This window comes from Vanellus vanellus (assembly GCF_965231255.1).
Source record: "Vanellus vanellus genome assembly, chromosome: 3".
Lineage (NCBI taxonomy): Eukaryota > Metazoa > Chordata > Aves > Charadriiformes > Charadriidae > Vanellus > Vanellus vanellus.
Genome location: NC_138907.1, coordinates 56,691,659 through 56,717,880, shown reverse-complemented (window position 1 = coordinate 56,717,880; position 26,222 = coordinate 56,691,659). Strand labels below are relative to the sequence as shown.

Genomic DNA, 26,222 nt, shown 5'->3' with positions numbered 1-26,222 from the left:
CATGTTTGAAGAACAAAATTGTACTTGTAGTATAAGAATTAGATTCGTCCTACAGAGAAGTATTATAAAAATGGCAGTGTACAATCCTGAGAACAAATACAGGCAATTTATAGTCTGGTTTAATTTCCTCTTCAGCTAAATAATTATGAGAGAAAGGGTTGGGGAAAGCTTGAAACCTCACAAGCCCTGAGCAGAATTTTGTCCTCTTGCAAATCAAAACAAATCCTCTCAAAGAAGTGCATTTTTCCCAGTTCCTTACACTAGTATGAAAAGAGAGTCATGATAAAGTCTTGAAAATATGAACATTAAATTGGTAGTGTCACACTTCTCCCAACAGTACAAACACTATGTTTGGATGCACGTGCGTGTGACTACATATAAATATATAAGTATACATTTATATGTATTCTAGAAATAAAAATACATATAAAAAGCAAGACAAACAATTATCATATAAAGAATGTTGAATCATAACCACAGATGTCCTAGCCACAGTCCAGAGACAGCTAGCTTCTGGGAACTCAAGACCCATCTTTTTTCCAATCAAGTTGTGTATACTGATGATCAGTATGAACATTCAGACAATCCTATTATTAATTATTCAGACAATAATTATTCAATATTAATCATTCAGACAATCCTATTATTAATCCATCTTTTTTCCAATCAAGTTGTGTATACTGATGATCGGTATGAACATTCAGACAATCCTATTATTATCTAGAGTACTCAAAGGTTGAATACCTTAGATAATAAAAGAACGTTCTAATCACTATGGATGCTTTGAGATCACTGAAAAATGCAAAGCAAACATGTTCAAGCAAGTTAAGTAAGTCTATCAGCATTTGTTAACTCTAGGCATTCAGGTGTGTCCCTATGTCAGGCTTTGGATGGGCATATTAATTTATCTGCTGAAGTAACGAACACAATGTTATAGAGAAGTCGATACAAAATATGGGCATGTAAGTTACTCTGATATTGGCAGTACAGAAAACAGCTGAAGATAGAAGGTGATGATAGGGCAGTCCACAGCCTTAGCACTAACTGAAATACCAGGCAAAAATGCTTTGTTATTTGCAAGCCCAACAGAAACCTATAGATTAGCAGCATGGGCTCCAAAGCTACAACAAAACAAATGAAGTCCATCTGGCAGCCAAAACCCTCGGAAGCACTGGGCAGAAGCACACGAGTGCATCACACCCACTCAGGTCCAACAGGATGAACGCTAGGCTACAAACCACTTAAGTCCTGCCTGATTCATGCTGCCTCAGAGGACTTGGGTGTGCCCACATGACACTCATATACTCCATGCTGCAGAAGATATGTAAGGCCACCAAAAGCAGCTCTGCAGGCCAAGGGAGCTGAGAGTGAAAAGCAGTGGGGTCAACCTGCATGCGGGCAAGGGCCCACTAATTACCTTGAAGCATGATGGAGACCAGGTAGCAAAGTTGCTTCTGGACCTGCCCTGACCCTCAAAGCAGTTTAAAAAAAAAAAAAAAAGCTGCATTCTTGTAGCACTGCCTTAAGTTGTCCCTGCTGGGCTCAAGTTGGCTTTGCATCCCTCCTTTTGCCATGGTTAGTTTTGGCTCTTGAGATGGCCAAAAGGCACAAGCATACTGATTGGCAAGACAGTAGTCTCCATGCACACACTGATTTCCAGGCTGGTTTGCCCTGGGCCACCCCTGATTAGACATGGAAAAAGAGAGGCCAATTTAGCACTGAGCTTGCTGTGCAACATGAAGACATTAGCTGTGTGTATTTGTCTCACTCAAAAAGGAAAATAAAAAAAAAAAAAAAATCCACTTTCAAAAGGAGACACTCACACATAATGCTTAAAATAAGTAACACTGCTTACTTGTACAGTCATTAACAGAACACTGACCTGTAACATGCATCTGGATACAACACCTTCAGGTACCTCAGGAAACTTCTGTCGCAGGTCATGTAAAACCTGAATATCAATTTGCTGGCTTCCTTGGGCCATTCGTATGTTGCCTGGTCAGGATTGTTTTTCAACAGGCAGTTTTAGGCCTTAGTAAAGGGAGTACTCATCTCTTCTGTCCCAGCATTTTCTGTAAGAGGAAGGAAAACCTTAAGACACTGAAAGCAGGCACTTTTGATGTGACAAAACCCAACAAAAAACAACCCCCAAACCCAGAAGACACACACAAAATACCTTTCCAATTATGAAATATAAGCCTGTATTTTATGTCAGCATTTTCCCACACAGTATCTCTGGCTAACTAATTGCCCTTCACAGACTGATAACCTTGAAAATTGCGCATTTATAAACGCATCTCAGAATCAATTTTTTTCTGTCTTGGTTTTTATACTGACATTATAAAATATATTAAGAACAAAAAAATACTTGATTTATCAAAGTATTAAAAGTAATGGTTTTAAGAACAGGATTTTTACTTATTTAAAACACAAGTAAACACGAAGAACTCCACATCAAAAATAGGAAGATCATAGAATGGTTCTGTGGATCAGATTTAGCAATGGATATTGGGCATTAGTAATCAATAAGCTTTTGATCATAGAATCGCTGAGTTTGGAAGGGACCTTTAAGATCATCAGTCCAACCATTAACCTACACCGACAAAACCACTCCTAAGCCATGTCCTCAAGTACCACATCTACTCTTTTTTTAAACACCTCCAGGGATGACGAATCCACCACCTCCCTGGGCAGCCTATTCCAATGTTTAATAACCCTTTCAGTGAAAAAAATTTTCCTAATATCCAATCTAAACCTTATCTGACATAACTTGAACTCATCTCCTCTAGTCCTATCACTTGTCACCAGGGAGAAGAGGTCAGCCCCCACCTCTCTACAACCTCCTTTCAGGTACTTGTAGAGGGTGATAAGGTCTCCCCTCAGCCTCCTCTTCTCCAGGCTAAACAACCCAAGTTCCCTCAGTCGTTCCTCATAAGACTTTATCAGTGGGTTCAGAAATGTATGAGAACAAAATAATTCTAATAAGCTTTCTCTTAAACTTTTATCTCTAAGATCAAAGGAAAGAATTCATTTTCTGGCTTTTCATGTTCATTCAGCTTTTGAGTGTACTTACACTGTTACCTTTGCCATCACTGTTATTGTTTACTATCAGGATATTGTGGCTAGAAATTCAGTGTTTCTAAGTTTCAGGATTTACTAGCAATTGTCTACTTGTTTTTCACCCAACACGCTTAAATATTCTGACATTATGACTAGAAGGAAATAACCCTGTAACAACTCAGGTTTCTTCAACTAATTCTATTTCTTCTTTGAAGGAAATTATGACGAGTTATGAATAAGATTAAATCACAATCATCCAATCAACACATTTATACAAGTTATCTGTCCTGGCCCTGTGATACCCATAGGCTTTTACCAAGAAGAATTTCTACCCATTAAGTTTGGAAGAATGCACCTATGTATTACACAATGGAATGGTATCTTTTTCGTATAAACTAATATTACAAATAATTGTGACCACATGGTTTATAAAAAAACCCAAACTAGTCAACTCAAACCTTCATTTACCTCTTAAGTTAGCAAATCTTACTCAAACATCTCTATCAATTCACTCACTTTCTCCTCCCCTTCTCTACATGCTTTTCTTTTCTTTTTTCTTCATATTTAACTTTCATTATTACCCCACGTGCTGACTCACAACAACCTGCAGCAGAGAGCTGACTCCAGTACCACAAGGCACCTACCTGTACATGCTAGTCCCTGAATCCTGTCAGCCCAAGTTTTTTTTCCCCAACAATCCCACTGGCACACTCACTTTGTAAGTGAGCCTACGTACTTGTGTTTCTGTACTCCTATGCACTAAAAGGGGACTAGTGGCAAATTAATTGGCAAGCACTAATCATAATTTTCTAGTGCTTTAACACCACTTGTGATTAAAATGTAACGTAGTGCAATGCAATGCCACAACTTCTCTTGGGACTGAAGAGATGGAGAAAAACCTACAAAGAATTGATGGGAAAGCACAAAGCACAATTTTCAGCAGGGATGACAAGACAGACATAATATTATTCCAGGACCACTGAACTATACATCTATATTATATATAGATGGAAACTCCATCTATACACACTAGACATGGGGAAAAAACAACTTATTAGCTAATGAAATAATGAAGACTGAAAGTCACGAGAATATTCCAGTAAACATCTGCTAATTATTTTAGTCCCATAAATCCCATCTTCTCTGATATAATCACAACACATACTTAAACATACAAGCAAGAACAGAAATTTTTCTTAGAATACTCAGAGACGTTTTGATAAAATATAGATCACGATCCTACCCACAGTTTTTAGTGTATGTAACAACACAATATTATACTATTGAAAACTGTACCACAATTTCAGAAAACCTTGATGTATGACAAGTACCAGCCAAGACCGCTAGAGATCAAAACTCAGGTTATGGTATTCCTTCCCAAAATACACATTCTGTTTATGCAAGCTCAGCTTCCCTTCTCTCTACAGACTTTATTAACAGACCCAGAGCAGCCCAACTCTTCAGGAGCTAGGAAGCCTGGTTCCCTTCAGACCTGTATGATTAAAAAACACAACCCCAAAATATCTGTGAAGAGGTGACCAGTATGAAGATCTGTGAAAATAGTGGGCAAGACAGGATTTTGTGAGAGTCCTACAAAAGTAAATTAAAAGTAGTGAGCATACATTTAACACTAGCAGTTACAATATGATTACAGTTTAATTAGACACACCTGCACTAATCCCGCACAAATTTACTCTGCATATACTGGGAGTGCTATCTCAAAGGGGTGGAGAAATATTGAAGACAATTGCTACTGTGCTCTGTGGCAACTGCTATCAGTACCCAAGATCAGCAATTTAAAAGTAGCATGGATACACCTAAACAAGCTGTGGTCATACTTTAGACTGAAGTTTAGACACACCTAAGAGGCCTCAGAAACTACAACACTGCAAACAGAGGATCAAATTTTTTTTTTTTTTTTTTTTTTTTAAAAACTTGAGCTATACATGTGAAAAACAACCATGCTCAAAAGCCAACCGGAGCAGCAAATTATAGCTTACACAACTGAGAAAAATCACCCTGGCCATAAAGAAACACAAGTAAATACCTCTTCTGAAACAAGAAGCAGTAATTTATTTCCTACCAGAAAAAGTATCAGGCTTTTACTCTGTTATAGAAAAAAGCTACATGAAACATAACATTAACATGGTTAATATAAGGGATAAGAACGACAAAAGTTAAAATGAAGTCATGAAACAGCCTTTAAACATAAATTCAAGCACTATAGAGTTCCTTTACCCTCTCACTTCACATGCATTGGCTAGCACAACGTTCAGTATGTACATATACTGTTAAAACATTGCTAAAGCTTGTTTACATTCACTCAGGTTTCAAGCAGGCAATTGATAAAGGTTTGGGAACAAAGAATATTGTGAGAGTCACTGAAGTCTTGGAGCAAACAGCTGTTCACTATAGCAGACCCAAAGGAAGAGCTACCGTCCAGGCAGAGAGCACAAGCTCCAGCCAGACCAAAGAGCAGGCCCTCGAGTGGGTGGCTGCACATGCTCCCTTGAAAGCACCTTGAGCTAGCTATCCACCCTCAGCTTGGATTAACGGTGACTGGAGATCCTGCTCCCAATTGTTTAAAATATACGCCCTCAGACAGAAAACATGAGCTGGGTTGACACTGCTCTGAAATCTTACATCCCTAAACTTCAAAAAAGTCAAGTCCATGGCAGTGGTAGCACAATTTCAAAAATTCATGAATCCATGCCTCACTAACAACACACTCCTGTTATTTCTTCAATGGTTTAGAATGCTAGACAAATCTGAGCAGTGACAAAACACTATTGATCCTACACTTTCTTTTAAGCAACTGTTAAGAAAAATACTGTTCAGAAGAAAAAACACCAACAAATCAAGCAATTAAACACTTCAATTGTTTATCAAGGATATCTGTACTGCAATGCTTCTCTAAAATTCAAAGCTGGGAAGATCACAGCAAGTCAAGAAAAATACAGGATTCTATTAACAAGGAGGAAACTGTTTTACCTTAGTTCAGTATCAAATGCCATTTTTCCACCCCTCCCCTCTCACACCAAGCAGGCCATTAAACTTATTGCTAAATGAACAGTTAACCCTCCCCTATCCTCCTAAGACCTCTTAGTTTTTCTTCCAATCTCTAACCTACATTAAAGTAACCCATACCATAACACACAATATCATTATCAGAACAGTATATTCTATACTCTCTATCACAAATTCCCTGTACAGTACTAAAAAGTTTGTTTACTCTTCATATAAAATTTCCATCTTTTGTCTGATGCATCAGATTGGCAAAACAGCACCTTCACCGCACTCTTACAGCAAAAACTGCGTGGAAAAAGATTCATTTAATGAAAAACCACAGAGAATAGATTAAAAAACATTATTTAAAACATTTAAAACCAGGAGAACGTTTCACATCACCCCAGTGCCTAATTTCAATAAAATACTTTGTATTCTAGCTCATTTTTCAGTCTGTAGTCTTGATAAAACACAAAATGACCACAATTTCCATTTATTACTCCAAACCAGCAAAGCATTACAATAATTATGTTAAAATTCAAAGACGTCCTGCAGAGAAGCTTCTCTGCATCTTCATGACGGATGAAATGCTTGCAAAATCCAATTATTTGTGGTAGCATGCAATACTTGGAAGACTGCTTATTTTGATTTTGCTGCTGTACTTTTAAGTTTCAGTGGTTTAGCACCAAGAAGATGCATGTAGTTAGTGCAGGAAGAGCTAGAATTAACATCTACTCTATAATTTTACTGAAGTTACTAAGAAGTTTTTGTACATGTTCCACCATTTTGACACATTTGATGCACATGATTACATGTATTGTACTATGGGAGAAAATAAATGCAATAAGCTCTGCTCCCACTATCTTCATTCACGGAGAAATATACTCAAAGCAGTATACCCACCACATTCACAAAAAAAAAAAAAAAAGGTTTTTTTTTTCCTTCAGCTTTCATTATAATGGGTAACTAATATGGCTTTACTGACAATATAGCATATGAAAAATGCACTTGTATCATATGAATATTAAGGTCTCACTCCAATCATCACTTAAAAAAAGAAAAACCTACTGCAAAGCTCAAAGATCTTAAAGATTATTAATAAACTCAAATAAACCCTAAGGAAGACTGAAGTAGCGGGCCAGGAAGGCTCATGAGGCCTCTTTAGTACAGACAGATTAAAAAGTTTCTTCCCCAATTCTCAATGTTGCAAAGGAACTATAAAAAGGACAAAGCATCCATCTTGCCAGAGGAAAGCTTAAAGGAACTGAAAGTTATCTTGACAGATGCATGCCTAAGGAACAGAAACGTAGCACTGTTGTCGGCCATGGAACTCAAAATCTGCTAGCAGGACATCCAGAATATTGTTAGGAAGTTATATATACCAGTGGAAAATAAAAAGGCGCAAACTCAAGAGTGAACAGACAAGACTGCGAGTGAATAGACTGTAGAAGAAAGGACGTAAGGGAAACTGCTGACAGCAACATTTTGGCTTCATTCAGAGACTTGGGCATAAAATAAGGCCAATACAGCACTACAGAAGTAAGACGAAAAATCTATTCAAGAAATTAATTATCAGCAGAAACAAAATCCAGCAACAGTGACTCAGAGAAAGAACTCTTCCGAAAACAATTAAAAGCAGTTTACTTACAAATGGTAACTTTGAAATACTGGAGTGCAGTACAATATGAAGTTTTTTTTGTAGTAATGTCCATTTACTAATCTTTTTACATACTGCTTTTAGCTATTTCAAAAAACGCTTCAGTGGGACTTTATACTATTTGAGACAGACATGTACAACAAAGATCCTAGTACTCACTTATGCCAGAAACACTAAGTAACTGGAAAAATTAATGAGCTGTGTTCTTTTAAAGACTACTGGCAAGATCCGCAGATAACTTAAAAGGCTTGGCAATTGTAACATGATGGAGCTCCTGTTGAAGCTTTATTCTGTGAAAACTATTGATACAAAAGTAAACAATACGTTGTCTACTAAAGGCTACTCAGAACCATGAGTACGAGACAAAAACTGCTTATCTTGTTTATTAAAAAACTCATGGTTCTGAGTTTCACAAAGACTGGTTCACAAAACACTTACAATGCAAAAAACTGCCAAAACTGATTTTATGAAATAATTATACCTAACAAGAAGTGCAGAGTCCCTCCCCACCTTTCCTCTAGGCCCCCTTTAGGTACTGAAAGGCCGATATATGTCACCCCAGAGCCTTCTCTTCTCCAGGCTGAACAACCCCACTCTCACAGCCTGTCTTCAGAGGAGAGGTGCTTTGTGGGACTTGCCAGACTGGACTTGCTCCAACAGGTCTGTGTCCTTATGTTGGGGACTCCAGAGCTGGATGCAGTACTCCAGGTGGGGTCTCACAAGAGTGGAGAGTAAAGGGGCAGAATCACATCCTTTGACCTGCTGGCCACTCTTCTTTTGATGCAGCCCACGATATGGTTGGCCTTCTGGGCTGTGAGCGCACATTACTGGCTCATGGTGAGCTTCTCGTCAGTCAGCACCCCCAGGTCCTTCTCCTCAGATAGATATATAAAAGATAATACTCCATGAACTCCCTGGAGTCTACTGTCAAATGTAGGTATTGCTATTTTGAAACAGTATGCATTATTTCTACCGCAACTGTTCTGAGATGTGGAGGAAGAGAAAAAAACTTAGACAAAAAAATGTCAATTGAAAAAAGAGGCAGGAAAACACACACCTATATGACCAGCCCTTTATTTCAAAACAGTTTGAAGACAATGACATAATCTACACAGAAGCAATATTTGATTAAGCTTGTTATTTTTCTCTTCTTTTCAACTTACTTGACTAGCTTTCCTTTAAAATCTAGTTTTTACTGATGATTGACAAATAGAAAAAAATTCAAAGCCTTTCTAAAATGATGATTTTCTAAAAAGGGGTTATTTTAACCAACCAGTTTAAATCTAACTAGATGCTATAATCTCTTACAGATTCTCTGATCACAATGTGCACTAGTGCAAGGACTTAAGAAATATCCCACAGAGTCAGACGAATGGTCATTTTAGCTCAGCATTTTCTGCATCAGGGTCAACAAAAAGCAATGTTCAAGAATATGTAAACCTGAGCCTTTTTGTAGTACATTTCTCTCATTCTCTTAGGATATACATGTGTGTGGTTACAGAAATTATAGAGCAGACCCCCATCTACTCTCTTTACAGCCCTGTTGACAATCTGTTCAAATTCCTTTTCTTAACCTACTGAAATCAACTGCCTCTACAACACTCCATAGCAAAGGATTCCAGAAGTTTACTATGCTGTGCATTTAAAAGTAATAATAAAAAAAAATTCAACCAAAATCACACAAGTCTTCCTCAGACTCTTTCTAACCAGTTGTCCTATAAGCTTCAAGTGCTACATAGTTCTAAGGTTGCAGGATTCGGCGAGTAACAGTTCTGCATTCATCACTTTCATGAATTTGTAAGCTGCACTCATAAATCCTCGTATAACTTTCGCCTCTCCAAACTGCTAAGTCTGTCTCTTAAGTCCTTGAAAGGCAAGAGCTGTCATCTTGATGTAAAATAAATATTCTTGCTACCTTCTGTAATACCAATATATCCTCCCTCAAATATGGGGACTGTAGCACCCAGTACTCAAGAGGAGGGCTAAGCAGGGCTTCACATAGGAACAAAAAGACACTATTTCTCATATCCTCAGTATCTTTCTGCTGATGCCCAGCACCTCTGCAGGCTTTTCTGGCTGCTGCTGAACATTGAGCCAATAGTTTCAGGTAATTGCCATGAAACCAGGATCTCTCTTCTGAATTGTAATATTTCCAATATAGTACCTGTAAGCATCACCAGGTCTATTACACACCACAAGATTGCATACCAGAACTTTTATCACCTTTCCCTATCTCTTGCTCCCACCTATGCTTTTCCTTCTCCATATTTAGTTTCCTGAACATCATTAGCTGTGAGAGTCTAAAACGCTTTCCAATGCTTTACTACCTCCTAGTTTGCTGAGTAGGAGACAGCTTGGTAAAAGCTGCAACAGAAAGATGAGTCATAGTCCACAAATTCCTTAGTACACCAAAGTCAGAAAAGTGTTAAGGTACGTGTTGGTTGTGACTACAGTAACAAGTAGGGTAACAAGCACCTGAAAGTGCTGGTTTGTTTATTTCTATCCCCCCTGCTTTCATGAATTTTAATTACTACTCTACACAGAGAACAATTCTAAAAAGACCTGGCTCCAGAGCAGTTTGTAGAGTTCCAGTTTTTATAACTGACTTCAGTCCAAATCAGATCAAAGTCTTCCTTGAACAAGTTGCCCCCAAAAAGCTGTAGATGTTCAGGGACTTGCCAGTAACCTACTGCCAACAGCAGTAACAAAATGGACATGAATGACAAGTTCATTCAATAGCTTCAGGAACCTCTACAATGGTTGACTCTGGGCCAAAGGGGACTACCCTGTAGTCTAAGTACACAGAAGCCCATCTCAAAACCTCTTGGCTCCCAACACCCTCTCAATAGTATGAAACCACACTCCAATTAGACCTGGAGCTGCAAAGCTTTCAGGCTTCTGACTCCACCACTGAAAACCACAGTCCAGCATGACTGCCTGCTTCAGAGCTGTCAATCTGAACTCGAGTCAAGAGTCCCATTGTAGTTCCACTGAATCCAGGTAAGATTCAGCTTACACTTGTTAAGCCTATATTTTGTTTAAAAATGTTCAGCTAAATGAAACAGACGTCTGATGAAACAAGAATCATGATTTCTATTTTGCAGTACTTTTTCATTGTTATTTCCCAGTTTAAAAACAAAACAAGACAGCACACAAAGTAGATATCAAATCTTTCAGAAGAGACTGATGCACATGATTATTATCTGAAGAGCCACCATGGGACATCACCATGTAGGAGGTGGCACATAGGATGAGGATGATGCTTTTTGCTCTCAAAAGATCACACAACCAGGAATATCTCAGACTTCCTTAATGTAAAGCTCTCTTCAAAAGTATACATAAACAATTGATTTTTAGAAGACAGAAACATGGCTTATGAGAGAAGTAAATGTAGATGGAAACATTTTGAAATTGGATTAAAAAAAAAACCCAAAGAAAATCAAATCCACGTTGAAATACTTAGGTAGAGAACAATTGCTGGGCTTCATATTGGGGAGCCAATAGATTCTGTGAAACAATGTATTTATGCCTAAACATACAGCCATTATAGAGATCAGATTTTATTACAGCCTTGCTACAAAGTTTCTCACAAATCAAAGTTATGCACAGCTTGCTGTTACTTCACATACCTTAGCTCCCATCCTAAATAGAACAGCAAGAAGTATCACCACTTTGATTCAGAACTACATAAAAGTACTGTTACTACACCTTTCTCAGTGGGAAGACTGTATTAGAGAGGCACTTCAAACTCAACTGGTTTAAAACTGAAATAACGGGTCTTTTTAGTCAACAGAAAAGACGACTGAGGGGGGATCTTATTAATGTTTATAAATACTTAAAGGGCGGGTGCCAGGGGGGTGGGAACAGTCTTTTTTCAGTGGTGCCCAGTGATAGGACAAGAGGGAATGGGTACAAACTTGAACATAGGAAGTTCCATCTTAACATGAGGAGGGACTTCTTTACTTTGAGGGTGGCAGAGCACTGGAACAGGCTTCCCAGAGAGGTGGTGGAGTCTCCCACTCTGGAGACATTCAAAACCCACCTGGATGCCATCCTGTGCAATCTGCTGCAGGTGACTGTCCTGGTTTGAGGTAAAACAGAACCAATCTTGTTCAGTAACTTCACTTCTTAGCTGGGCCTCTTCTAACAACTGAAATTAACTACATATTGTGCAGACAGTGTTCACTCTCTCAGAGTGATAAGGCCAATTGTTTATAGCTGATGCCCAGGCATGGTATGCAGAGAGGCTCTTGCTTATACTTATTGCTATAACCCCCAAGGCCAACCAACTTTGTTATTTGCCACGTTGGAGGGTCGGAAGCAGAAAAGCATAGTGGGGTCCCACCTGCAGGGAGGAGCGGACAGGACAGGTGACCCAAAACTGACCAACAGGGTATTCCATCCCATCTGCCTCATGCTCAGTATAAAAGCTGAGGGATCAAAGGGTCATGGGCTCTTCCTTCAATGGCTGACATCTGAGGAGGACTCTGTTCATCTGCCTGTGATCCCGATCCTGAATGCAGATCCGGAATCCAGTTCCCGTCTGTCACTGAGTCCAGCCTGGGACTGCCCCAGTGCCAGCCGGTGTCGTGATTGTCATCTCGGGAGCTTGATACGGTTTTGTATATATTTTTCATTATTAATAATAAAATAAAAAGAAATATTTCATTAAAGTAGTTTAGTTCCTTCTAAACTCATAAGTCTCTTTTTCCTCCTCTGCCTCTCTCTTTGAAGAGGGGTAGAGGGGAGCATCTGTTGGTCCCGTTTGGGGTCCCTCGAGTCCCCAGTGGTGGATTTGGCCTAAACCACGACAGTGACCATGCTCTGTCGGGGGGGGGTGGGGGTGGGGGTGGGGGGTTGGACTAGATGATCTCCAGAGGTCCCTTCCAACTCTCACCATTCTGTGATTCTGTAAGTGTCATATTTATCTATGAAAAAGTTCTAGAAAAAAAATCTTCAATGTCATAACTGAAAGTACATTACTGTTTTTCCTATATCGCCAATTCAAAGATGAAAGAATGTAGAAGGCTGGAGAAGTGCTAAGTTACATGCATGATACATAATGCTTTTGCTCTCATTTATAATCACCTACAATTGTTAGATGTAAAGTTATCCCCTTGTCACATTACCACAACATTGGGAAGTCTGAGAGTGAACTTTGTGCCCGTTTAGTATGTTCCTGCTGACAGCATTTACCATATTTCTTCAAAATTCATGAGAACATAAGCAAGACAAGCCCTGTTGTGCCACGTTTTAGCTGCTTGCCCAGTAGTTCCACTTCTGATACGTATTTTGGGTTATTCAGTTCACAGCAGGAAGCTCTGGAAAGCCTCCATACGCAGGCAAATATCTGAACTTCAGCAGTTCAATGCAGAAGTCGGCACCAGCATTACAAATCTCAAAGCCTCCATTACGTAAGCCAATCTTACAGTGGTTTTACTTATGACTAGACTGGTATTTGAAAGACGCCTTTCTGTGTTTCATACCAATACTAAAGCAAGTACCCCTAAAAAATGCTAACAAGTTCCATTATCCAACAACTGTAAGCCAGAATTGAAATGAAACGATCAAGGGACCCGACAGCATTTTAGGGACAGCATTCCAGAATCAAAGCAACTCAATAAATGCCCATACCTAGAGACAAAGAACTCTGAATAAGGGGCAATGGTTTTAAACTAGAACAGCGTACATTTATATTGGACATATGGAAGAAATTCTTTATGAGGGTGGTGAGACACTGGGAACAGGTTGCCCAGAGAAGTTGTGGATGCCTCTCATTGGAAGTGTACATGTTGGATGGTGCTTTGAGCAACCTGATCCTGTGAAAGATGTCCCTGTCCACAGCAGGGGGCCTGAACTAGATGATCTTTAAAGGCCCCATCAGACCTAAACCATTCTATGAATCTGTATCAGTGACGTCCAAACCAAGGACAACTGCAATTCTTTTAACTGCATCAAAATACAAAGCATTAAGTAATGCCTTAAGAATTTTTTTTCCCTACAATCAGATGATGTTGCTGAAGTTAGGCTGTATAGCAACTTGTACACAATTACTTTAGAAAAACATATCCACAAAAATCCTAGCAGTAACAAGGTATGTCAACAGTTTTCTTATTCACATTATGTGCTGTGTCCTTTTTCCTAATCCATGCATTACATTTTTTCTTACAGAAAAGAAATGGCTTGCTTATAATACCGGACTAAAATCTTGTTATAACACACCTAGTGTATCAACAATGAGATTTTCTGAAACAAAAGAGCTCACCCCAAATATTTTTTAAAATTAAGATGATACCTTCTTGCTACTTTGACTGAAAATATTTATGGAAAAAAAATCATAAGCTTTTTGCATCTCTCTTAGGCACACATAATGTACAGGCTATTTCCTGGTTCTATTAGGAAGTTTTTCTATTTATTTTCCCGATTTCATTAAATTCATCCTCAATTTTTTGCCTTTTAACTTAAATTTCTACCTCCTTAGTTGTGCAACCCCAGTCTAGACACTTTGGCACAAGCTGGCCACTGCAACATGGCCCAGCAAGACAGTGGCATCCAGTGACAGGAAACAAAGACAAACAAAGCGAAGACCTGAAAGTCCTACTCCAACAAAACCTAGTCTCATCTTTAAGAAAATGACCTAGACAGCATGGGGCTGAGAGGAAGGGAAAGAAGGAGAAAAGCCAAGCTGCAATATATAAAATGTATTTTCGTTGACCTCCAAAATATAGGTTATGATTTATCCCCTTCTTCCACATCTCACTGCCTTTTTTTGGTGTTAAATCTCAAATGTTTATATGACTACAGAAAGAAACAAAGGTGAACACGTACTTCAAGTTCAGGACTAGCTGCACCTTTGATACTCTCTCCAGTTCTTTAAAATTCAAATCAAAACTTACATGTTCTTTTTTGGAAGATATTCACCTGTGGCAAGTACGGTCTTTATGTCTCATGAATCTGATTAAACCAGGTAAACAAGTAACTTTAGCTGTGTTTTAGACAAGCAGATGAAATAAATTCAGATTATATAAGTAGAGCCCCATATGAGTTACCATCAAGAGTGGCAAGTGGTTGTCTAAAGGCTAACAGTTCAATCCTCTTACTGAGGATAAAATGCATGGGTAACTGTAAGTGCATAAGCAGAAGCTGGAGAAACAAATGCTAGGTCTGGAAAACTGATTTGGAGAGAACTACCACCTCTAGTCTAAGACTTAGGAGAATCTTGTTTTCTTTGTAATAATCCCAGAACAGAATCAACCATTCAGAGATCTCTCCATCCTTCATTTATTCTGCTACTCTAAGGGTTGTTATTAATACAGCAAGGGCAATACAGTATAAGTATTTGAATGCAGTTGTCAGAGCACATTGCTGAAGTCTCCTCAAGTCATACAATTAGGAGGGAAACTTATTTTACTAAGTTTCTAATTCAGCCAATGAGATGCAATCAGTTTTCACAGGGTAAGCAAGAAGGGTCTCTAGCTTGAGGAATTCTCATTCCTAAATTTTAAAAATGAGCTTCTGACAATAGGTATATTAGAATAATAACAATCAAAGAAGTCTTTAAGACTGTCGTGTCCCTCTACAATAAAGCTACTATGAACAATAAAGTTGCTATGAAGAATATTCCTGCTGTGTCTTTGCCCTTGCAGCCATGTTATGTACTCTTCATCATATTCTACAAACGAAGTCAGACCAATGCAATAAATGAATAAAAGGCCTCAAAAATGCATGAATGTACCAAAGGCAAATTAAATATAGTTGTGATACTCTCTATTACTTACAAATTTAAGGGTGGTTGAGTGATATCGTGACAACCAAACTGTAGAAATAATACCTATTTTAAATACATCTCACTTTAATGAAATTATTCTTCATTTGTATCTTAAATTGGCGTGTAGTGTTCATCAGTTGATACATCTACTGCAGAGCAAACTATATTAATGCTGACTTAACTCAGTAAAGACTTCAAATACACATCCACATAAAATAACATCACTTTTGAAAAAAAAAAAAAAAAAAAAGTCAAGCACTGGGAAGTTAAGAGGAGTAAAAAAATTTAGTAACATCACAATTAAGCCATATGATGTGTATTTGCACACATGTCACTCGAGTCCTGCCTAACATCATGCAATAACTCCACAGTAATGTCAGGAATACAATTGCTCACTGATTTTAACGCACTGGAACACAACCAAAGAGACAATTTCTCTCTTCTTATCATACTCCAGCTCATTCATCATCCTTCTTTTGTATATCACTAGGCAAAACACCACACTTCTGAACTATTGTATCCCCTAAACAGTCTTATCAACACAGTCTTTTTGCTGATCTCATTTTAAAACAGAGCAGCAATTCTAACTTGTGAAACAACAAGAATTTTCCCAGGTCACAGAGATGAACAGTAACGTTTTGCAAAAACTTAAAGCAAGGGCTCTCATATCTGTGGCAGTCATACAACCAGGAACTGTCAGCACTGGTATACAATGTGCATACACCCCCCTCACACACACCCCGGATTCAGCCAGCTGAAGCCCCATTCATAATAGCATTTCACTGAGATTCACGGACTACTTTGAGAATGCCTGGTTTATACAAAACACCACTCAAAAGTGTTGGAAGTGAAAAATTCCTGAGCAGTACTACTGACTTTAAAGGGGTTATCTGCTCAAAGAAATGCAAAAAGATACCAAGGACAGCTTCAGCAACAGTATTTTGAGCAAGTCTGTAAGCCATTACAAATTACAAACTGTATAATTTAAGTGCAAAATAAATTAATCACGTATCACCTTCAGTGTTCTTTTCTGTACAGTATAAACAGTGCCTTTTACGTAAAAATGTATGTTATATGCCACATACAACTGTAGTTTGAGGCTCTGGTGGTGGAATTTATGATCCCATTTACATGAAAACCATGGCCCGAAGCGTTAAAACAGATCACCACCAATCCACAACTGTGTTTGGACTGTTAGTGCATTGCACTAGAAGAAGAAAATCAAGTTGTTTTCCTTCCTTGTAGTTGTCATGTATAGTCATGAACTACACAACTTCCTCATAGTAGTAATGTATACTCCTCACAACACAGATTTTTGCTTTTCAAGCCACTGAATTCAAATTCACAGTTTAAGCCTTCATTACCACAAACCAAATAATTTTACTCATGTTTCAATGAAGATGTAAACAAAGTTTAAGTTGCTTGACTTGTATTTGTAACTCAGTATCATTATTCAACCAGTCAATAAATTGCACTGTGGAACTATCACTCCTGGTATATCAAAGTTTCCTTATGAAACACTAATATCAAAATCATCCATATGTGTCATTTAAGCAGGTTTATACCAGGCATAGTATGATGGTTAGGACAAGAGGCATTTGGGATAGTATGAGGTCCAAGTTCAAGGTTAAGATCCTGCTTTTCTCTCCATTAGTATGTGGGCTCGCACTTCCCCTTTCTCCCTTGAGCGAGCACTTCCATAAAAAAAATTAGATTACTTATTCAGAATACACCTTAGTCTACTTAGTAATCCCATTTTTGGGGGGCTAGGTTAACTTTAATCTAAATCAGTTTCCCAGCCTTGGTCATCACTCTGCCAGTCAAATGCTTGTGCCAACTAGAGCAATACAGGCTGGCAGAAGTTGTGCTAGCTAAAATCATTCTCAGAATTATGATCTGAAGATGAAAAACTATTTCACAGAATGCTAATGCTATCCTTCTTCCCTGATGTTCCCCCCAGAGGAAAAAAAAAAAAAATATTTTGTGCCAAGAAATAAGCTTTTGGAATGTTTTTTAAAAGTATGTCCAGCAAGACAGGTACTTTATTCTCATTTACAATCCAAATGGAAGGAACACAAATTTAACACTTAAAGAGCTTTCAGCTAGTAATTTATACTGCCAGTAAGGTTGAAAACATGTGGGGAAGACTAGCTAATAATTTTTAAAATATACCATTTACAGAGAAACTGGAAGTAGCTTTGGACTGTTAAAGCAAGCATCAAACAGAACACAAGTAGTTTTATTTCATATATACCAGACTTGAGAAAGTATTCAAACAGTTGCTAGGCAGCAGCAGGCCATGGGCATCACATCAGATTTTAATGTTTAACTGATCATATGTTAGAGAAAGTTTTGCAAAATCATTTATCAAAATATTTTCTCAAAGTAACTATTTAGCCAGGTTTCAACAAGAGTGTATTTTGAAAACTTATTGACCAAACACTACAACTAAAACAAATGCAGACCCTGTTAGTATCACAAGTAACACATATCTGTATTTCAGTAGTCTAGAGCAAAAGAATAGAGACCCAAATAAAAGAGAAAGCTTTTAGATTCTGGCAGTGAGCTTTCCCCCTATGGACAGAACAGGCTGTCCCCACAAAACTAGTATTTACCAAACGTGGCTCAATGATCAAATTACACTTTCCCTGGCATTCACCAAGTAATGAATGCATGTGTCACAAAAAGCCACAAGGAATCCAAGAAGTTTAAGAGTAACTCCAAGTATTCCCTTTACTTTCCACATACTCCCTTCAGAAAGTGCTCTCAGTTCCCTGCTCTGTGTGTATAAAGTGACTTATTTTATATATTCCTATTTCAAGAAATCATTTCAATCAGATCAATTAAAATAATCTAAATATAATCAAGTAACTTAAAACATCAGTCCAGAATAGTAACGATACTGACTATAATGTGTCAAAAGCAAAACTTTTCTTATAGTTTGGCAGGACTGCCAAACTAAGAATGATTTATGGCAAAAACATTATGCACGGAAAAAAAAATAAATTGCTGAAGAGAATTGTGTTCATTCAGATTAAAGACTCCACAAGTAACATTCATCACACTCTTCCTGAATGTTCATAACTTTTCTGTTCTTTGTTAATTAACTAACAACAGTTATTTGAACATACCTATGCAAAAAAAGTAACCCCAAGTTTTAACGGAACAAACTATTTAAGGCCTGTCTTTTTGCTAATTGCCCCTTTCCCCCAAAAAAGAAAACACTACTTGAAAATATTTTAGCTAAAATCTACTGGCTTCTATACAAATGAAACCTGGCTAGTCAGCCACCTAAGAGTTTCCCGATTTTTAACTCTTCAAAGTAGTTTCAGACTTAACAATCTAGACTACTTTACTTTTGGAGAAGGAGTAGAAAAAAAGTCCTCTGTATATATATGCCTGAAATCTCTATGAACCTTCCCAAACCAAGTACAAAGGTCAGTCATTGTTGTTGATGCAAAGAATGAAGCTCTAGCATTATTAGATCTGTGAGCTGCCTCCTGTAGCGCAAGCCCAGATCACAAGCTACATTAGCCAGGAAAGGACAGAGCCACCTTGAGTCGATTTTGGGGTTTTTTTTTTTTAGCTTCAATTTCCAGACTGCTTATGAGGAATACTCAACAAGTGCACTGTCTCAGTCAAGTGACTATTCTCAGTCACTGTGAGGATGAGACTGTTGAGTGAATCTTCCCTTATGAAGACGAGAGATCTGCAGCGCAAGTTAATTGTCTGGCAGCAACAGCTAAACTTGCATGCTCCTTTACTAATTAAGTGCTTAGAGATTTAGGGTGAAACTACATGAGAAAGCCGAGAAGACTGAAAGCTTCCATAAGAGAACGTATCTCTCCTTCCTCCACTCTGTTCCCAGATACTGCAGTTCTGCCATCTGTCTTGCTCTGACCATGATAGTTGTTGACCTCTTTTCTGGGCCAAATTCAAGTGATCAATCTGTTAGAAGACAATAGCTTTCTTTTTGTTGGATTATTCTTTATGCTTCAGCAGCAATGAGCTGCTGCATGAGCTCAAACTGCCTTGGGTACATTCACCCGTACCACATCCAGCAGGCACTAGGGCACACTGGAAGACCCTACTATGCAAAAAGTCTGGAATTCCATCATTCTGAAATAAAAGATTTCACTGCTAAACAGAGGAAAAATGAAAGATGCTGATATAAATTACACCCACTTTCCAAGAACTGTAATTAAGAATATGAATTACAGACCCTGTAAGCATGGCTAGGTCTAAAGCTGAATTTGAGTAGTGAGTTATGAATCATGTATAATATTATTTTAGCAGTCAGCATTGGATCAAGGGTATGACTGCACTATTTGTATATATTCCACTCCTATTATCTCCCTGTGGAACTGCATATTAAACCAATTCTACAACTACAATTGGTGCATAAAAGCAGTGACTGCCTAAAAACACCCCAAACAAACAAAAAAACACCCCAAGCATTTCTAGGAAACATGTAAAAATGTATTGTAGGAAGCACTAGTCTCAATTTATGCAGCCTCAAACAGACTGGAATTATACTGTATTACATAAACTAAGACTGCTCTGTCTCAAACCACATCCAACAGCATCCCTGATAAAACAGCATTGATCTGGAATGGTTTCTAAACTTGGACTTACAACTTGGGAACACTCTGCGATAAAAAACAGCTCAATTTTCACAGAATCACTGAAAAATTTAGGTTGGAAGGGTCTTCTGGAGGTCAACAGCTCCAAACACCTATTCAAAGCAGGACTAACTTCAGGTTTAAACCAGGTGTACACAGCCTTGGCCAGCCAAATTCTGAAAGTCCCCAAGAATGGTGTTTCTACCAGGTTTCTGGAAAACTTCCTCCAGTGTTTAATCACCTCCAGTAAGAAGACCTTTCTCCTGATGTCTAATTGGAATTTCCCTTGTTGCAATCTATGACTTATATCTTGACATTTTGACCACCTAAGAAGAGTATGCCTCCCCCACTCCTGCCTGTAATTCCCATCAAAACAACGTAAGACTACATGTAAGTTCACCTTTAGCCCTTTCTTCCCCCACATTAAAGATGCTGAATTTCCTCAGCCTCTCCACATATATCACTAAGCAACTTACTTGCCCCCAGCTGAACTTGCTTTGCTTTGTCAGTATTTCTTGCAATGGCAGGCTCGAGATAGTCTGTCAGATACATCCTCAGAAGTGCTGAATAGAAAGAATAATCATATCCTACAACATGCTGGCTATGCTCTTTCTTATATTCAGTCTGAAAAGCCCTTTTGCCTAAGCTTTGAGAAGACTGACACATTGGGAAGTACTTTGAAGCCCATTTAGATACACAGCTGCTGTTTGAAACAGGCTTTTTTAAAAGCAAGGTTAACTTGAAGCTTTTACAGTGCTTTTGCATCAGCAATTGTATTCTAAATGAAGTAAAAACAGGTATCAAAAGAAATAGAATAATTAGCATAAAAATACCCTTTTCCCTACTTTTACGTGTGTAATACGTTCAACATTTGAATGTACTTCTGATTATTTTGTGAACAAACACACAGCCTGCAGAATCTGGAAAAAAGCATTTAGTTTGACAGCTGCCTACTTAAGGAAAGTAAGAAGAAAAGAGAAAAATGAAAGTTATGGGGCTGAATACGCTATGAGGAAGACCTATAGGAAAAATAAGCCTCAACGCATTTTGTGACGCTGAGCCCATATTGAATTCAAACTTCTGTGCCAAGTACTTATCTGCTACTCTTGGGGTCTATGCAGATCCTTAATCAGTAGCTCATGTGAGCCCTGACTCTTTTTTTCCAGAGTCCTTTAGATCCCTCTCCACTAACTAGATGTTCACATGTTTCAGTGGAATTTAGCTCCATTTGAGTAAGACTTATTTCTTTCTAGCCCAAATGTCCTCTCTGGACATCACAGAAAACCCATTTAAATACCCAAAATTCAAATTTTAAAATGCCAAACTTCTTAATGCCAAAAATCAAAGCTAACAATGGGAGGAAGTAGGAAAGTTTTAGATGCCAGTATAGACAGTGGAAAACCTTTTTCAACATCATAGTGACAATTCCAGAAAAAATTGTCAAGCCCCACATCTTCCCATGCCATAGCAGCTGACAGATCTTGCTCTGCATTTGCGGATAAATGCAGGATGGAGATCTATTGACTAAGAGAACAGTAAACCTTGTAAGTGAAATAGCATACAGATATCAAAAAGGGCTACTATGAGTTGTTACTGGCACCAGTCATTATGAAAATAAGAAAAAAAAACCCAAAACCAAAAAACAAAACAACCCCAAACCAAACCAAAACAGTTTCAGACAGACTTTTAAATTTCATTTTCCCCCTCCTACCTTGAAAAGCGGCTTCTTTCCAGTAAAGAATGGAAACTGCTACACTTTAAATGTAATAAAAGTTACCACCATGTTGCAAATGAATGGTTAGTTATTTTAAATGAGGTGGTATAGTTAATTCCTTAGGTGGAAAAAATTATTAAAAATATTTTGAAATGTTGTAGCTTCCTCTTAACCTACAGATCTTCCAGAAAGCCTTAGTCTTGAGACAGATAGATGTGTGATCATTTTTGGTCATTACACGAGAATTCCTCAGAACAAAAGCAAAGACTAGAGCCTATGAAATAATATTGAAAGATTACACCTCTTTTGAGCTTAAATGTCTTTCTTCCTTACCCTTAAAGCTATGTTCAAGCTGTAAAGAAGTCAATAATTTGCTGTTGGAAATGTCACACCCACACTCTGACACTGTCAGGGTACCCTTATACACGTTTTAAAAAAGAAGCCATTCTAGTGATTGGGCCACTGAGGGAATCAAACAGCACAAAATTCCAGGCATCCCTGAAACCTGGCCCAGACTGTGGATGTTGAGGCCTTGCACCCCCTATTGTTATAGACTAGTATTACTGACCAAGACATCTTAACCATTTCATTGGGACCCACAGCTTGGTTGATTGGTGTGTAATGACAAGTAACTAAATCATATCTGGACAAATTTTCAAGACATTGTAGCACGAATTTTGAGCATACTGTGCCCTTTTACATCAATGAAAGTTATACAGGTTTAAAATACATACCTAATTTTAGTCTCTGTAAGAGAGGCTTAGTGAAACTGGCCACAGACAGCATCCAAGGAGGCAAGTAAAACGCAAAGTTTTCCACAGAATCAACTGAATTTGTCATAATGCAATACAGGTTACCATAAATAATTTAAAACTAATAAACCTACAGCCATTCAATTGCACAATATTGAAACATATTCTGAAATATTCACACTTGCTTCACTGTTTCAGTTACAGTAAACCCCTTTTTACCATCCTAACATGTCCTAACAGGATTGATTGCTCCAGCCAAATCAAAACTAAATGCCGATACCAATACCATCAGCCTGAGGGGCAAGCTACAGGCCCCTACCCTCCAGGAACAAACCAAACCAACATACTCTAGAACAACAAAATCTATCATGAACACTGCCATTTTGGTTATATGAACTTAGAATTAAGAATGACTAAATGCTCCCAAGCCTGGGTTAATAGTAAAATTAGTATGTATAATAGTAGATTAAAATACATTCTATCCACTATAATGTCTCATAGTAAAGACTAATCTAAGAATAAATTACTTGAACTCTTCAATAATAAATGTAACTTGCTTTTTTAAAAGCATTCCTTGTATCTCAATTTATATCATAAAAGAGACAAAAGACAGTTCTTCTCAAACTTTAAAATTCTGTAAAGAAAACTCCCTTACAAACAACACTGGAAGTTAGAAATATCTTTCTTATAGATTTAAGAGCAAGGGAAACTACTATTATGGTGAAATGAGTTGCCCATGTGCCTTTCTCCAACTTCAGAAGAAATTCTGCATGAGTTTTCTTCATAGCTTTTAAATTACTGCATAATTTTCAAGTATCAGTGATTTTAGCAATTTCACTCTTGAGCACATCAGTAAACCTACCCGCATATTAAAATTTCTCTTTAGTGCTTAGGAAAGCTACAAAGAGTCAGCAAAAAACTGTCTACAAAGAACAGATTTGTTTTTCCTTTCCAAGCCACAAAATGTAGCAGTTTATGAGCTGCTTTTTTTCTCCCCCTCCATTTTAATGAAACCTTAAACTTTGCATAATTAGAAAAAGCTCTTTCCAGTTGTTGCCATAGGGATAGTGAACCCTTAAAGGAATATGCACAGCACAAATTTCTACTGTAACACTATACATTTCTCAGTCAATTTGTAATTGGTTCAGCATTAACATTACATGATTACAAGTAACATTTGATAAAAGCATTTAGAGTACTAGTTTGTTTCAAAACCTTAGATTTCTCACTATCCCTGCATTACAAAGCCAATCCCAGACTGGTATTTGGAAGCTGAATTGGGCAGAAGGCATTCCAAACACTAATTACCAAATGAAATCAATGAAACTGTTTTATAGCCACATGTGAGCTTAGATATTTATCAACTTGAAAAGACTAAAAAATATGAAATACTGTAGCATTTTTTAAAAATCCTATAAATACACTGTTGGTCAAATATGACTGAAGGAAGCCCACCTTAGCTGAATGAGTGGTATCTGAATAGAAAGAAATGTAACAACAGTTTTAAATTATTCTTCACTGTATATCAAATGTAGCAATATGCAGAATTAGAAATTTTAAAAGCAAAGCATGAAAAAATTAACTAACTATTCCAAGTAAGGGAGAATACTTGCACCCCCCCCCCATTTATAATTTATAGCATGAGGATGAAACCTGAAGTAAACCGACACCTAAAATGATAGAAGAACCAGATCAGAAAAGAAAATAAAGAATCTAATTGCCTAGGTGCAGGAAATTTGACAAGTAGTAGCAGTGCCCAAGTTTCTGGACAAAGAAGCAACACATTTCGATGTTTTCTTTCTGGAGTGGACCCATAGCTACGTAAACATCTTTTTAAGTGTGTAGTGACAAAAAAAGGAATTATTAAGAAATCCTGTATCTCTTGAAATTTTAAACCTCTTCTTCAGAGCTTTTAGCTTCTTATTGTATCTGCTCAACAATTGTAAATTTCATTTCTTGTAAGAGTTCCTGTTGTCCTCACCTTCAAAAATAAAGATTGCTATTAATATTTCATCATCTACAGGAATACTGATGTGGCTAAAGATGGAAGCAACTACCTCAACATTACATGTATTCCAAGTAGACAGTAAAAATAAACAGAGGATGCCTTGATTTTAAAGTTCTTCTATTTTCTAATGATATTAGTTCAAATCAGTTTTTTTTATGTAAATAATTTTTATACAGAATTGACAGACATGTTGTATACGATATATATTTTGACAACACAGAAGTATCAAGGCAAATCCCACAATTATCCTTTTCTCCATTCCACAATCAAAATAAATTGTACTGATGAAAGCTGCATCTGTGTCAGGAATATTTTGCCAGCACAGTATAACTGTACCAGCAAAACACCTAGAATACACAGATTAAGCCATAGGCTATAGTTTCACAACACTTTTTCCACTGCAGTACCAGCTTAAGCAGTCTTCATACCTCAGCTGTGCTGGCACAACTGTTTGTGCAGCTGAGCAGTGAGGCTAGTCAGGGAATCGATCCAGGTTAAAAATAATATTTTTCTGATGGTAAATTCCACAATCTGCTTTGCTGCATAGCCACCTGGAACATTAACTAGTTATACTAGTGCAACTGAGGGGCAAGGCAGGAATAAGAAGCTAAGGTCAGGGCAGCCATGCCGGTGCTGACATGGAAAGAAATACTTATGAACCTAAACCCTTGGTCTTTAAATGTTTTGGCATTCCCTGATTAAGTACACTATTCAAATAGCGCACAATGAAAGAGAAGGACACTACGTCACAAGTGCATAAAAAAAAAAAAGCACAGGAGGCTCCCACCCACTTTTCAGGAAATACTATACAAGAGCTTTAAGAAATTCTCTTAGAAACTAGTATTTTTTAAAACAGAAGTCACCCCCCCCCCCCCCATCATCATTCCCTGTTTGTGTAGAACATGTGTATTTTGTCATTTACTGTTTCTTTCGCTAGTTCACACACAAAACCTGGTATTGGATCTTTGCACTTCAGGCAAACAGGCAAGATGCTACTGCATTTGTTCTCTTAAATTCTGGGCAATGGAAAGGGAAAGGAAAATAAACTGTAAGCTAGAACAGTAATATCTGCTTACAGCACCTTTATATGTAAGCACATTTTCTGTACTATGATAAAATAGCAAGACAACTAAAAAAATACAACTCACCTCACAACATACCCTGTTTGTGCAAGGGCTACACCCTACGTCCTTGATAAGGTTTTAACCTTCAGCAGCAATAGGACAAGCCTTTCTGTTAATGATCTGCTTTACTCCTCATGTTTTTCAGTCCAAAGGAACTATTGGATAAAGATGTTGACAAGGCCACGAAAAGGTATGAACCCTTGCTGGCTGCACTTTATTGATATAAATGCTTTCTACTCCTGGGGACGAGAGCTATTGGCATACAAACTGCTCCAGTTTATCACTATGTGGACAAGGCTTCCAGACAGAAGCTGGTTTACATCATATTAGCATGACATGCAAGACACAGGGAGCACACACCTGTGTCTCAACCACATTCAAAAAGCAGCATCCCTGGCACATAATCATCTTCCATCTTCTAGTTACAGAGCAGTTTTTGAAGGAATTGCAGTTAGTACCCGAAAGCAAGTATATGCTGTTACTTAAAAGAAAAAAACCCTACTTTTGGTAA

At 37.8% G+C, this 26,222-nt stretch overlaps 1 protein-coding gene across 1 annotated transcript in view; it reads right to left on the bottom strand.

Annotated features, from left to right (window-relative positions):
* Positions 1-26,222, bottom strand: part of TAB2 (TGF-beta activated kinase 1 (MAP3K7) binding protein 2) — a 66,072-nt gene that overhangs the window by 19,244 nt on the left and 20,606 nt on the right. Inside the window, exon 2 of the mRNA XM_082480815.1 lies at positions 1,883-2,072. Coding sequence (XP_082336941.1) covers positions 1,883-1,984 — 102 coding nt within the window. The 5' untranslated portion in view covers positions 1,985-2,072. The remainder of the gene's footprint in view (positions 1-1,882; positions 2,073-26,222) is intronic.